This window comes from Lepidochelys olivacea, assembly GCF_965140295.1.
Source record: "Lepidochelys olivacea isolate rLepOli2 genome assembly, chromosome: 7".
In the NCBI taxonomy this organism is placed as follows: Eukaryota; Metazoa; Chordata; order Testudines; family Cheloniidae; genus Lepidochelys; species Lepidochelys olivacea.
In genome coordinates this window covers 34,164,975-34,179,828 of record NC_140417.1, presented here as the reverse complement: position 1 = coordinate 34,179,828, position 14,854 = coordinate 34,164,975, and the positions used below count along the sequence as shown (strand labels likewise).

Below are 14,854 nucleotides of genomic sequence, written 5' to 3'. Positions count from 1 at the left end.
CAGGTATCCTGTCCCTTCCTCTGCACATTGTGGGACACTGAGTTAGATAGCTACCCCATCCATACTGCTCTGTTCCAACCTGCCTGACTCCCAAGAGAGACACCTTACTCCAAGCTACTGCCCAGGGGCCCAATCAGTCCCATCCCATCCTGTCCCCCCCCCCATTCCCCACACCACAGGGAACATAGCCAGTGCACAGGTACCCCCTCTCCCTGATCCCCAGCAGGGCTTTAACCCAGGACCCTCATTGCTGAAAGCATGGGCCTGTACATCAGCTAAAGGGGGAGCTCCATTAGCAGATGGCAATAGTAGGCTGTTACTCTCAGGTTTGGTCCTGCCATTGGTAGGGCACACACAATGCAAACTGAACCAGCAAGTTAGCCAGGCCCCAGGGAACGTGTCCCCATAATATTGCTCCCACATCCCAACACAATGATGTGCCACCATTAAAACACATTCTCCAGAATGTGCCAGAAACTGGGAATGGGTGACAGGGGATGGATCACTTGATGATGACCTGTTCTGTTCATTCCCTCTGGGGCATTTGGCATTGGCCACTGTCGGTAGCCAGGATGCTGGGCTAGATGGACCTTTGGTCTGACCCAGTATGGCCGTTCTTATGTTCTCCTGGCCATGCACTGTGTGCCCCATTAAATCTCTCCCCCAGCCCCACACAGGTGTGTTCCCATTATATCTGTCCCCAGCCAGATACACTCAGAGTCCCCATTATATCTCTCCCAACCATGATATACTGTTTCCCCATTATATTTCTCCTCAATATAGTGCAGGGGCTCTCAAACTGGGGTTTGTAGCCCTCAGGGGGTTGTGAGGTTATTACACGGGGCAGGGAGTGGGTCATGAGCTATCAGTCTCCACCCTAAACCCTGCTTTGCTTCCAGCATTTATAAGGATGTTAAATGTATAAAAAAAGTGTTTTTAATTTACAAGGGGGGGGGTCGCACTCAGAGGCTTGCTGTGTGAAAGGGGTCACCAGTACAAAAGTTTGAAAACCACTGATATAGTGTATCCCCATTTCATCTGGCCCCCTGACCTTGTGTTCCCCACCCCCATAAACTGTGTCCCGCATGAAATCTGATACATTCTGCATCTTGACATAACTCCCCACCATACACTGGTTGTTCCCATTATATCTTTTCCCACTGTGGTACATTGTGTCCCCCTATAGCAGGTGGGGGTGAATGGGCGGGTAAACTTTGGGGGAGTGGAGGCAGGGCAGAGGGACAGCAGAGAATGGGGGAGGCTTTTCCTCCACCCAGACTATTCCTGAGATTTAAAACTCAGGCCAGGCTTTGGCCACCCCCTACCCCAGAGCTCTGGGTCAGTCACTGAGACCTCACTGGCAGGGCCAGCCCAGGGGACCTCTGCAAGCTGCAGCAGTGACCTCCTCCTAGCTGTAGGGGTTGCCTCCAACTTGGGGCCTCCTGCCAGGGTAGCCCCCGCGCTGCAGTGCAGTGATCACACTTTCCTGTACAAGCGGCTGTAAGAAGCTAAAATGGAAGTGGGCTGAGGTTGCCTGGCTGCAGCTTGCTTCCTACAGGGCTAGAAGCTGACTGAAAGCAGAGGGGAGCTGTGAGTCTGTGCACAGAGCCGCCCCAGAGAGCTTGGGTGGGGCTGATTTAGCAAGAACAAAACTCAAGCCAGATGTGTGAACGGGCAATTTGGAGCGGCGCCAGCCTTGGCTGCAGCTGCTCCCCCACATCTGGTGGCCATCTTGAGGCATTGGAGTTTGTTTGGGAAGAAATGTGCCCCCGGGGAGGGGGGGGAGATCAGGGTAGACGCTGCTACGGGGCAGTGCAGGGCATTAACCCTTCCCTCACCACGCCCTCTAGCAAAGCGTGCAGTGACGTTCGACAAGTTGATTCCCAGCAAGCATGAAACTACACACACACACAAACTGAGCAGCCAGGGCCACAGCTTCGCACAGCCGAGCGCAAGGAGGGGCAAGGCACGCATCACTACTCCTGCCCTCTAGCGCCCTGCAGCAGCTGGCAGTAAGCTAGCATTTGCTGGCAGTAGTGCCTGGGGAGAGCTGAGAGCGCAGCCAGATAGGCTTATCTACACTAGGGGGTTAGCTGTGGGGCTGCTAGCTACAGTGGGGCAACCATGCTATATGCCGCATACATCAGGCATTGCATTAATGCAGCGTGCCTATGAGAGGGGATTGCTGCTGAACCAGTAAGGAAAACCCCAGGGCAGAGATGGCTGGAGCCCAGGAGATGGCTTCAGGAAATGGGTGGAAGATGCTAGCAAACATTGGTATTCTAGTGGAGAGCATTATGTGCACAACAGCTGCTGGGGGGGAAGGAGGGGAGAAGGGAAAAAGAGGGAGGGGCAATAAACACACATACAAGCTCCAAGGGCTAACTACTGGGGCTTGTGAGGAAACATGCGCCAGGGCCTCTCCCCCGCACCAGTCAGGACACTGGCCTAAACACCCACACACACTGATGAAGTCTGGCAGGTCCCAGAAGCCCCCCAGCTCAGGCAGAGGCTGGAACTCCACCCTGGGGTAGCCCCATAGCAGATTTATTTGGCTCTAGGGTGCTGGCGGGTCTGGTTACAGCAAGTGGCTCTGGGGTATTTACACTCAGAAGCCTTTAATGACCTCCAATCCCCAGCAAAGTAGGCAAAGTCTGATGCCCTGAGCAGCGCGTTGCATAGGTCCCTGCTCCGCTCCTGCACCTGCCCCGAGGGAGACCCCTCCATCCAGGCACCCTGGGGGCTTGGGCAGCATTGGTGGTGGTCTGGGTATGTGCGCTCCCCTATGTATGCTCCTGTTAACTGCATGGTGTTGATAAACGGTTAGCAAACAATTGTATGCCGCTGCCATAGAGGAGGCACTTTTCAAAGGTTCTTTAGAAACATGCTTTTACACTAAACGGCCTGCCCCAGGCTAACAGCTGGTGCAGGCAGCTTTTAACCCCTCCCCCCCCCACCCCACACACACACATTTTGTTTTACATTATCCAAGCACAAAAGGCTAGTAAAAATCCCTCTCATTTTGTGCTCAGATTCTCCCACTGACCAGTTTCACCAAACCTTCTAGAACTGTTTGGCTCCAGTACAACAAAAGCTCTCGGCATCTCCCTCGCTAGACTTCACACTGCTTTGCAAAGGAGGCGCCACGGGCTCCTTTTGCAGATGGGGAAACTGAGGCCCAGAAAGGGGAACAGATCCCAGCAATCTTGACTCCCAGCCCCTCACCCTGCTCTAACCCATCATATCCCACTCCCCCTCCACAGCCAAGACAGAACCCAGGTCTCCCTGCTGCCTGGATCATTTGGTGGGGAAGAGTGGCAGAGAGTGGTGACAGAATGCTGCCCTAAGGGCCCAGCCAGAAATGCTCTGTGACAATGCACATTATGAGTGGTTGAGCACCAGCCTCTGCCTGATCAGCTGTCCCTCTATAGACAGGAGCCTGGTTGGCTGCTACTGGGGGCAGGCAAGACTGGGGTACTGCTTTTACTGAGCCAATGGCTCCCTAGTGTGAAAGTCCCTCCATTCTCCCCCTCCCACACACTTGTCATGGGGACAACGGGAGCTGGGCAGGGCCTTTCTTGTCTCAGACAGGATTGCAGCACAAGCTGAGGGAATTTACAAAGAGGGTGGGGCAGGGTAGGGCTGGCTCACCCAGAAGCACTGGAGGGGAGCAGAGGCCGGTTATTCAGATAGCACAAGCAGGGCAGATGGCCCTTTACACCAGACACTGTGCCTGCCCCATAGCCTTAAGCCACTGAATGGGCCACAAGCCAGTGACCCTGACCCATTTAAACACAACTGTCTATCTTAGCATCCACTCCCCTTCTACCCTGGGGCCTGCTCCCACAGCCCAGGCTTTCAGCCTCACTGTTTAGGCACTGGGACTCCCCCAAGGCAACCACTGAAGCACAAGGACTTTTCCTGCAGGGATCCTGCAGCAACCAATGGGGAGGCTACATTAGCAGCCAGCAGTGAGATCACAGCCCCCCCAGCAGTTCAGCCCCAGACACTACACACTGCTCCCACTTCTAGCCCAGCTGGCACCAGCAGCTTGCTGCCCAGCCATCATCATGCTGTCAGATGGCAGGACAGCTACAGCCTCGCGTGGCCAAACCCACACCCGCATGGAACGCGGCAGCAGGATCTGAGTGTGACTCATGCTTCCTGAGGGCCCCCGAAGAGCCAGATGGATGCGATTAACCCAGTGCTGCCTCCCACCACAACGGCAGCTCAGAAAGAGCCGGAGAGGCAGCTGGTCCATGAAGACAGGCTGCCAGCTCCAACCAGCACACAGTGCAGCACCAGAGCTGTCAACAAGGCAGAGCAGGGAGAAGTGGGGCAGCTTAGCTAGCAGCTGCAGTCAGGGCCCCCGCCCTCAGCAGCAGGGGGCTCCTGCCCACGCACCTGGACACCATGAGCAGATACTGTGGGACCCCATTCTCAGTTCTATGGGCAGATGGTGACACAGCAGACACCCCCTCTCCCTGCCATTCGCCAGCCCTGCAGCAGTTTGGACTCTTCCCCGCCTAACTTGGAGCTTCACCGAGTCATGGTGTGAGTAGGCACATGCCTAGGGGTTCCAGCCCCAGCTCAAACTCCAAAGTCCACCCAGTTCAGTGTGTCCTGGGTGGTGCAGGACTAGCCCCTGCCTTCCCCCATGCCCAGGGATAGCCAGTTACACTGATTGCCAGCCAGGTACAAGCTTGTTATACCAGGGGTGTGAATAAGCCACTTCTCTGCAGCCAGCAGAGCACCTGGGCATGAATCAGGCACTCCAGACTGCTCCCAAGGAACAGAGGCCTGCACCGGGGGACTCAGCTGCTAGGGATTCCCAGCTTGGGGAGGCCCAGGAGGAGCAGGCCCAGGAACAGGGATACTGGCTGTCTAGCTACAGGGAACAGTGCAGGTTAGGGCAAGCCCCTAGGGAAGACTCCTAGGAGCCAGCTGGCAGCCCCTGCCATACTGGTGAGGGAAGGGCCCTTGCAGAAAGCAGCTGCAGGAGAAAGACACCCAGGTCCCCAGCTGTTGTGACTGACCAACAGACAAGAAAGCTGACAGCCTCTCAAGCCCTGCCCTGCCCACCCCACCCCCACAAAGGTTAAAGAGCACAATTTGCTTCCCACCATGTAGTATTTCCAGGGGTGGGGCACTAGATGAGCCAGGGTTGCACAATCGTAGGCTAAGAAAGGGGTGGAGCGAGCAGGCTGGTTGGTCAGCCAGACACTATAGCCTGGGAGCTAGGCACAGGCCTAAGGCAACCCACTCAGAGGGGGAGGGAACAGCGTAGCAAGTGGTTTGATGGGTTCCAGAATGAGGCTCACCCCCACACCCTGCCAACAAGCTACTCATGGGGATGGCTGGGACCTGTTTCCTGTGGTACACCCAGCCTGTAACCCACCTGGCTGCAGGGCCCAGCCCTGCCCTGCCTGCTGGCACTGATAAGCTTATCACCAGTAGGGTGTGAGGGCAAGGCCAGGGCAGAGGCTTGCAGTGACCCATGCCCTGCCTCCCAGCTTAAATATTGATCTGGGGCCTGGCAACTCAGCCTCTCCAAACAATTAAAGAGACGATTCTCCCAGAGGCACCCATCCCTGCCAAGAAACAGCAGCCCTCCCCCTCCACCCTATACCCCAGCCAAGACACCCATCCGGCCCACAGCAAGAGTCCAGATCTGCCCCACACCAGCTGCACCCTTGCTAGGGAGAGCCCAGATTTCCTATCCACCTCAGCAGGAAACCCACTGTGTCTGTCCCTGCACCCCCAGCCAGTCCCAGGGGCCCTGAGGAAGCACCAGCAGGCCCCCAGCTGGCCCCACAAGCCCCTGCCCAGGAACGACAGACCCCAGGATACCAGCATGTGGGGTTTTTATTTTTCATGTCACTGATCCAGGCTTCTGATGTTTGGCCCCTGGTGAACAGTTCCCAGCAGCCCATGCTCCCACTGGCTGCTGCCCAGAGGCTGTTGTCCCTCACTGGCCAGTCTGTGCTGTCCCAGCTGGTGGGAAGGCAGTGCCCTCACTTGAAGATCTTTCCCTGGTTGAAGGCTTTGCCGACATGTTTGAATTCGCCCTCCCACGTGAAATACTCCTTGACCAGCGTCTTGCACTCCTCACTGTCTGCATCCATCTTCCTCCAGGTATAGGACTCATAATCCACTTGCCAGTCAGGGCTCAGCTGGGAACAGAGAGGAGGATCAGCAGAGGGCCTCCCCACACCCCAGTCACTGCACCAACAGGCCCAGCCACCAGAGGGTGAGCTGAGCCTAGTCCCTCCCTTTTCCCTGCACTGCAGATGGAGTCATCCTCATAGGGCAGGGCCTGCTCAGCTACAGGCCCCTCCCTCACAGCCCAGCATGCTTCCCTACCCACATGGAGCAGTTGCTCCCTCTGCACTCAGCTGCCACCCTTCCTCTCCCCCTCCCCCCCCCCCACTCCTCCACCAGCACAAGCAGATCCTGGCCAACTCCGGAGGGCTGTGGGTCAGCACTGGGGGGGCAGAGCTGGGTGAGAACCACCCTTTGCTCTTGGCACTGGGCAGCTTCACAGCAGGGCATGGCCAGACTGCCCCGAGGGAGCAGACTGCCCCCTTCTGCCCAGGAACATTAGCAGGCTGCCCCAAGAACATTTACCTGTTCCTAGGCCAGGGAGCCAGCAGGCTCCCGAGACACAGCCACCCTGCAGCGTGGCAGTGCAGAGCTAGGGGTACCTGCTCCTAGCGGGTATGGCCAGACTCCCTGCACACCCATGGTCCGCACAGAGACTCACCGGGAAGGCCAGCTCCTGGCCGCGGAAGACCCAGATGCCGGAGATGGTGCTGTCGTTATTGCTGCCAAAGAGGATGACGCTGGAAAAAGCGTTCTTCCGCAGTTTGTCCAGGCGCTGGAACATGCCTAGTGGGAAGAGGTGGGAGAGCCGTCACTGCTATGCCCCACCCCAAGCAGGAACCCTCTGCGACTCAGACCAGCCCCAGGTGCTGTTCAGGGAGCCGGGGCAAGCCCTGAAGAGGAAGGGAAGGGGTGCTGGGCTCTCACCTGTGATGAGGTTGCAGCTCATGAAGGTCTGGCTCAGCTCCTCAGGGAAGCGGTACTGCGAGTACCAGATGGACCAGCCGTCCTTGTCAAAGTGCTCCCAGAAGTAGGGCAGTGCCACCGTCAGCGTGTCCTCGTTGGAGTACTTCCGCTTGAACTCGTCTATGACAAAGGGGCTGGGGCAGAGTAGCTCCATCAGAGACAGGCAGGGGGCAGCTGCCCTCACCTCAGCCACCTCCCAGATAGCTGGGACAGAGCCAGCCTCCTGCCTAGCAGTGACTCCAAGGCCCCTCTTCCTACTCAGGTGTTTGGGCTGTGGGGCTAGGGAGGTCAGGACCCTGCACAGCTCACCTCCCAGGTCCATGAGAGAGCGCTCATGGCAAAGAGTAACAGAGCGCACTGCCCCATCCTACCCAGTGGTTCTGGGCTAGGCATGCCTCTAGCCCCGTGTTCCCCATCCCAGCAGGGATTATGGACGCAGGCAGTGCAGCCCATGAAGCTATCCCAGGCATGCAGCAGGGCGTGGGACTGGGATGACTCCAACTCAGCAGTGCTGAGGCTCTGCCTGTCAGCATGCAGCCACCGCCCCCTGGTGGCCAGGGAAGGCAGCAGAGAAGCCATGAGCAAGAGGACCACAGACTGAAATCTGATTCCTCTGCTACAGGCCAAGGGGTGGGGAGGAGAGGGAATGCCATCCCTTCCAGAGGCAGGGAGGGACAGGACTGGGCTCCCAAAATCAACTCCTCTGTTTGCTCTGGAAAGGCCACTCTGCCCTTTCCCATCCAGAGGCCCATGGAGCAGCAGGAGGGAGCTGGCTGTGTCCCCACTGTCTGGTGAAAACAAGAGCTGGTGGCAGCTTGCCCAGAAGAGGCCAGAGGAGACGGGAGCAGAGCATGGGAACTGACCCTTCCCAGGGCCCAGCCCACCAGCAACAGAGAGGAGCGCGATTAGTTTGGGGCAGCGGCTACGGGGCACTAGTGCCATGCAGCTGCCAGGATCCGACCCCCTCTCCACTTTCCCTGCAGGAGCTCCACCAGCCAGGGCTGGCCCAGCCCAGTGAACAGATCAGCACCTCTTGGGCAGGTGAGCAAAGGGGTCCTTGGACTTCGGCTCAGCAGCCAGGGCCTGATCACACTCATCCATCTCCTCTTCAGGCTCAGATTTCCTCTCCTCTTTCTTCTCCTGCTTCTTCTCCTCCTTGGCAGGCTTCTCTTTCTTGGGGACGTCTTTCTTTGGCTGGTTCTCAGCAAACTTCTTGGCTGCATCAAGGGGAGGAAGGAGCCCATGGTGGGGGCAGCCAGGTCCCTCCCTCCTTTCCTCTCATGGGGGGGCACCCCATGGTGGCCCTCGCAGACCACCTTGAAACTTAGCAATGGCACAAATCCAACCACTCAAGCCCTGACCCAGCCATTGTTAGCCCCGAACTGGGGAGACCCTGATCACAGCAGCCACAGCTCCCTGCTAGAGCTTCTCTGGTTGCATCCTCCCCCAACCAGGGTGGAGTAGCCTCAGAACCAAATCTGGGGCAGAGTGAAGCCTGGGAGACCCAATAGAAGGAAGAGGCCAGTAGATCAGGGTACACAGATCCCAGCAGAGTCACCCCAGAGAGTTAGCAAGCAGGATCCCCCTACAAGTTGCTGCAGAGAATCTAGAGAACAACAAGGCCTGCCATTGCAAGGGGCACCAGGACAGCCACACACCCCTCACAGGGGAGGCAGAGGGCCAGCTCCCTGCCTGGGGAGCTACTCACCATCAAACTGAGCCATCTTCTCACATAGCTTCACCTCTCCCAGCACAGCCTTGAACTGCGGCTGATTGATGCAGGTCACAAACCAGCGGTTGGTGTTGCTGTAGGGCTGGCGGAAGGACGGCTCCAGCACCTGGAGAGAAGGTCAGAGATCAGCACAGCTGGAGCCAGCCATGGCTCAGGACACTGAGATCAGAAGAGGGTTTCCTGGGCATCTATCCCTGCCCCAGGGGCAAGGCAGCCACTCCCCAAGCCTTTGGAGCCACACTGGAATCCCTGACCAGCCTTGCCCCCTCAAAGCCCCACCCTGCACACAGGACTCAGGACAGCAGGAACTCTCAGCAAAGCTACAGCCCAGAACCAGACCCTCCTGCCACTGCCACGGAGCCTCAGACAGTAGAGCCCCCTGCACCTGCTTGTAGAGCCAGAGGAGGGTGCACACAACAGTGATGTCAGCCAGCGTGATGCGCTCCCCCACCAGGAAGGTCTGAGTCTTCAGATGAGAGTCCAGGATGCCCAGGACCCGCTTCACCTCCTCCTTGGCATATTCTGTGGCCTGGAGATCAAAAAGACCAGGTGAGCCCCACTGAGGCCTAGGGGAGGGAGGGGGAAGAAGAGGAGACAGATGCTTACTTAGCTGCCATACATTGTGCCACCGCTTCGCCGCCACCACCACCTAACACCCTCCCCTCCTCAGCATTCCCAGGAAACCAAACCAGACCAGGTGCACTCTAGTGGTTAGAGCAGAGGAGCCAGATCTGGATTCTAACCCAAGCTCGACCACTGATTTCAGAAAAGTCTTTTTCTATCTACGAGGCAAATCCCTTCCCCCAATCCCATGGGGCCTGCAAGGCCTGTGAACTCCCACGCCGAGGTGCAGGAGATGCACAAGCTAGCAATGACTGGCATCACCCTCCTTCCTCCACCCCCAGCTGGCAGGAGATGCTGCAGCTTCTTTCCAAGCTTGGCACCAAGACAGGAATGGGCCTCAAAGCAGGAGAAAGTCCCAGACAGGCCTAGGCTGGCCCTGTGGCTGTTTCCTAATCAGAATCCCAGCAGGGAGGTAGGGGAGCTGGAAGCCCATCAGCTCATTGTTGCCCTTCCTGTGCCACGTCCATCTCAGTCCCTGCAGGAACAGGGCAGAGAGAAATCTGTCTCACTGGATTACCACACAGAAGCCCTGTATTCGCAGCAGCCTCCTGACCCTCAGGGGAGGGGGCCAGCAGCTCCTCACAGACTGCAACCTTGGAGCAGGCTACTTGCCTTCCCAGCTCTAGACACACCAGTGGCACTTATCAGAAGAGAGGCAGCCCAAAGAGTTCCTCCTTGGCATGGGCCCATCTGCATGAGTCAGGGAGGCCGTGCCAGGAGCTTCACTGCACCATGGCAGCCCAGACTTGGAGGTCCTGGGCCTCCAACGAGCTTAGTACCCAGCAAGCTGGAAGGAGTGTCCATTCTCCATTAGTTGTGGATGGCAGGGGGCAGGGACACTTCAACAGCTGCAGCCTCTCCTCAGAGATTTCAGGCCTCACTGCCAGGCCCCTGTAGAGATGCTGGGATGGCAGACACTGACCATGGCCCCATGCATCTGTCTCACCCCTCATGCGACAGTCACTGAGTGCTACCGTAATGCAGCCAGCGATACGCACCCCTAAAACCCTGACCCTGCCTCACAGCCAAGATCTAAACCTTTGACTCTCCATGAGGGGGTGTTACTGAACAGCAGTATCAGGAGTGGAAACTTCCAGGACTCCCAATTCTCCTATGTGTACACAGGGGCAGCAAGGAGCTGGCCTGGTCCTGTGACCATTCACTGGAGGAGAGCCCTGCCCTCCCCCCCCGCCCCGCCCCCACTGACCTGCTTGTTGTAGTGCATGATGCCCAGCGTAGGGAAGACCCAGGTGCTGGCGGGAGGGACGATGTCACTGTCAGCAAAGCTCACCCACTGGATGATCTGGGCAGCTGTCTCCTTGGTGGATCCCCGCAGGTCGTCATTACTGACTGGAACCAGAGCCAACTGGTCACTGGGACGGGGAGAGACACCAAGCCCACCCAGCCAAGACATGTCCACCCAAGGCATACACCACCCCCAAATCAACAGACATACCATCTCTTCTCCCCCCACCCCCAGCAGCAGCACCACCGGGCCCATGAGTGCGGCTACCATCAGGGGAAGGGGAGCAGAACTGCCCTGGCAGAGCCAGCAGTGGGAAGAGCCAAGCCCAGCCCAAGTCCACTACAGGACTAGCAAGTCCACAGGCACTGACCCGACTGCGGGTGCACTGGACACAGTAAGGAACTGTCCAGCGCACTGCTTACTCCACTGAGCCCAGCAGAGGCAGCAGCCGCTGGATGGGGTCAGGGACACCCTAACTTTACTGCCAGGTACAAGCTCCACAGGGTATGCTCTTCCCATGAAGTCCCCATCCCCCCCGGTGCTGGGGTCAGCCCCCTGACCATTACCGTAATGTGCGATGGCGTTACTCTCAAACACGCAGAATCCATCAGCCCCTTCAAACGCAGGAACCTAGAAAGCAAGCACCATTGCATCCCTCACTGAGCAACCAAGGCTTTCACCCGCCTGTGCAGCACCCCACCACCTCGGCCACACTGGCTAACTCCACCAGCCCTCAGAGCACAGCCAGTTTCCCCTCCCCCAAGGGCCAGCAAATGGGTCACCCCAAGAGCATCTCGGCCCTGCTGACACCCAGCACCCCACAGCAGCAACTCTCAGATGGAGTCACAGGGAGGCCAGGAGGGAGGCATTCATGCCCTCCAGCAGGCACCAAGGAAGCCCCTCTGCTGGTTCCTGCCCCATTAGACGCCCAACCCTGAGGGCTGGAGTGGCTTGAGGCAGGGGGAGCATGCGGGGCGGGACGGAAGGAAAGAGACAACTGCTCAGGGCTTGTCCCTCCACAACTCGTCTCCCAAGTACCATGAGCAGTGAGTGTACAGCTGCCCAAGGGGTAAAGTGACTGAGCAGTTCCACCACACTCTAGCTACCAACATTTCCTTCTACACCAGGAGCTGCAATGCAGCACTGTTTGCAGCTGGTCTGCCCCCTGCCTGACCAGGCCTCCCCAACCATCGTATATCCAGCACATGGAGACTAGAGAGAAGGACAGAGTGACCCCAGAGGACACCTATTTCTCCAATCTGAATGACTCATTACTGGAAACCTGGCACTACCCTAGCAATGCTCCTCACTCAGTCTGAGTCAGCACATGCAGCACTGTTACCTTCCCAGCAGGAAATTTCTTCAGGAACTCAGGTGTTTTGTTGGTTTGCCCAAAGTGGAACTGGGGTGGGGTGGAGAGGACCTTGATCTTAGCCCCACTGTACTGGGCAGCAATGAGGGCTTTAAATGCCCGCCAGTTCTCAGGGTAGGTGTAGAGAGTCTGAAGAACACAGAAAAGGAACAAGGTATGAAAAATGCAGGAGCAGATCACCAAGATCTGTCTTCTGGTCCACCTCGCACTTCTTGGTCTCCTCTGTGCCCCAGGAAGGCCCTCCTCCTTAAACCAAACCCCCACCATGCTGATTTTACCAACCTTAGTATTCACCCAGAAAGCTCCCTCTCTCTTGCCCCTTCATCTGCCATGGTTACCCCAGGTACCCTCTCCCCACATTCACCAGACAGGTTTCAGAGTAACAGCCGTGTTGGTCTGTATTCACAAAAAGAAAAGGAGTACTTGTGGCACCTTAGAGACTAACCAATTTATTTGAGCATGAGCTTTCGTGAGCTACGGCTCACGAGTACTCCTTTTCCATTCACCAGACCCCTTCATCCACCCCAGGTCCCCTCACCAGTTCAGAGACATCACCCTCCCTCACAGCCACTCTCCTGTTTCCACCCACCTCCCAGAGTTCCCCTCACCTACAGAAATCCTCAGTACCCCAGATCAAATGGCCCCTCTGCTTCAGGGTCCCCAATACATGTACAAAGACCACTACCCCATCAGCAACCCAAGCACTCTGAGCCACACCCCCATCCACTCACCTTCACTGCCAGCTTTACCATGCACCAGAAAGCCCTGTCTTTCTATGCAGATTCATCACCCTGGGCCAACCCCCAACCATTGCCCCCACCCTAAGCCGACACCCGTCACCCTTGGCCATTACACCTCTCCATCAAAGGGAGATGCAAGGACAGTAGAATCCAGAGCAGACGTCTCCTCCAGGTACCCCTGTACACCCAGAAAGACTCCTCTCCCCTACCCCATCAACACCACACTCTCCCTTGCCACAAATACCTTAAGACTAGGGCAGACACTTCCTCCCCAAGAAATACAATCTCTAAGGCAGAGACCCCACCCCAATACCTCCAAACATAGAGACACGAAGTCAGCACCCCCTCCAAACTGCCCCCCGGCTGCGGGAGCCTTCAAATATACCCCCGCCTTCTCCCATCAATCAAATCCACCACTGCCTTCTCCCCTCCCATCAATCAAATCAAATACAGCACTGCCTTCTCCCCTCCCATCAATCCCTACTAGTCCCTAGGGGCCATCTCCCCAACCGCACATCCCCCATTCCACCACCCTAGCCCCCTAATACCAACCCCAGCTCTCCTGCCGCAGCTAAGCCCCCATTGGGGCCCCGCCTCAGGTCAGCCCCCGCAGGGTCCCCCTCCCGGGCCAGGGACCCCGCAATACCACCCGCAGGCAGACAAGCCCATCCCCGCCCCAGCCCTGCCATTCTCCCAGGCCTCGGCCAGCCCCCCAAAAGCGGATGGGGATGGATTGCCTAGAGGGGAGCAGGGGACCCTCAGAGACGACACACTCACCCCGGCCGCCGCCATCTTAGCGAGCAGAGAAAAGGGAGGAGCTCGGGGCGGGACTACCGTAAAGCAACGGGGAAAGCGCCGCAAAGCGAGACGCCGCACACCCAGTCACGGCACGGCATACTTCTGCCTGGCGCCTTTATAGGGCGTCACCAAGGGGGCGGAGCTTTAGAGACGCGACAGGAGTGGCGCTTCTGGGGCACGTGCAGAGGGAGCTGCGCAACGGGAGGGAACAGAAAGGATTTAAGACTCCAACCACGTGGGCGCTCCCCAGCCCCTCCCTCCCATTTAGTCCACGTGCCCCAAGCGCTCCCCCCAAACTTCTCGCTGGGCCCCTCCCCATTGATAACACCCCACTTGCCCCTGGATTCTCAGGGGTCCTGCTTGTGCACAGGCCTGGGGTAATAAAGGGCCACATGGTGGCCAGCTCCCTGGGGGGAGAGAGGAGAGGGCAGCTGGCAGTACCTGGCTGCCCAGGGTGTGGGGCAGGGTTGGGAAGACCCAGTTAGGCCCAGGGTTGCTGAATCTGTGATACACTCCTTGCTCTGGAGCTGTGCTTTGGACCATGGGGGCTCATACCCAGCACCAGGGCTGCCTTGCCCCACCATGTCTATGGTACCCAGCTCCTACCGTAGCTTGCTCCCTTCCAGGCCAGACACCATAACCAGGCATCAGAGCTCCTGCACCAGTTCCCCAGCCCAGCCCCAGCTAGGACCAGAGTGCCAGACAGCAGGGGCTGGAGAGGGGATTGCTGGATGAGTGACAAAGGTCCTGACCAGCTGTGCTCGGAAGTAGAGCTTGCCCCACCCTGTCCATCTCCCTCTGTCTTTTTCACACAGACCCCCCAGCCCTGCAGGCAAGGCCAGCAGCAAAGAGCAAGCAGAGTGGTCTTTGGGGCAGGTTGGTGTGCACAGCGTGTAGGACTCACAGGCCAGCCAAGGCCAGGGGTGCACAACCCAGGATCCCTGCACTGACTCAGGGGGAAGCCCTGCTTCCCCGCCTTATGAACACCCCAGCCCAGATCCCCTCCCCAGTGCTGCTCGGTGGTCTGCCTGTATCTGAGTGTCCACCTTGCCCTTTAGAGTATAAGCTCTGGTGGGGCAGACACATCAGGGGCACAGCCAGAATACAGACAGCAACGCTCTCTGGGAAAGGCAGACTGGCAGCTGTGCAACAGGTCCAATGGCATAGTCTGAACAGCTGCATGGTTGTGCCTCCCTTGTAACCCACATGTAAGGCTGAGGTGCCAAGTAGCTGGAGTGCTGGAGAGCAGGGCAGCCCCATTCATGCTCAGAAAA

General features: G+C 57.8%; 1 protein-coding gene across 1 annotated transcript; it reads right to left on the bottom strand.

Annotated features, from left to right (window-relative positions):
* Window positions 1-5,847: 5,847 nt before the first annotated feature.
* On the bottom strand, window positions 5,848-13,687 carry EEF1G (eukaryotic translation elongation factor 1 gamma). The gene is made up of 10 exons (XM_084635145.1): window positions 13,560-13,687; window positions 12,013-12,171; window positions 11,237-11,300; window positions 10,632-10,774; window positions 9,186-9,329; window positions 8,777-8,906; window positions 8,099-8,285; window positions 7,030-7,202; window positions 6,764-6,888; window positions 5,848-6,173 (listed from the first exon to the last, which is right to left on the bottom strand). The coding sequence occupies exons 1-10, from the start codon at window positions 13,572-13,574 to the stop codon at window positions 6,015-6,017; spliced, it is 1,299 nt and encodes a 432-aa protein (XP_084491271.1). The 5' UTR covers window positions 13,575-13,687; the 3' UTR covers window positions 5,848-6,014.
* Window positions 13,688-14,854: the final 1,167 nt, after the last annotated feature.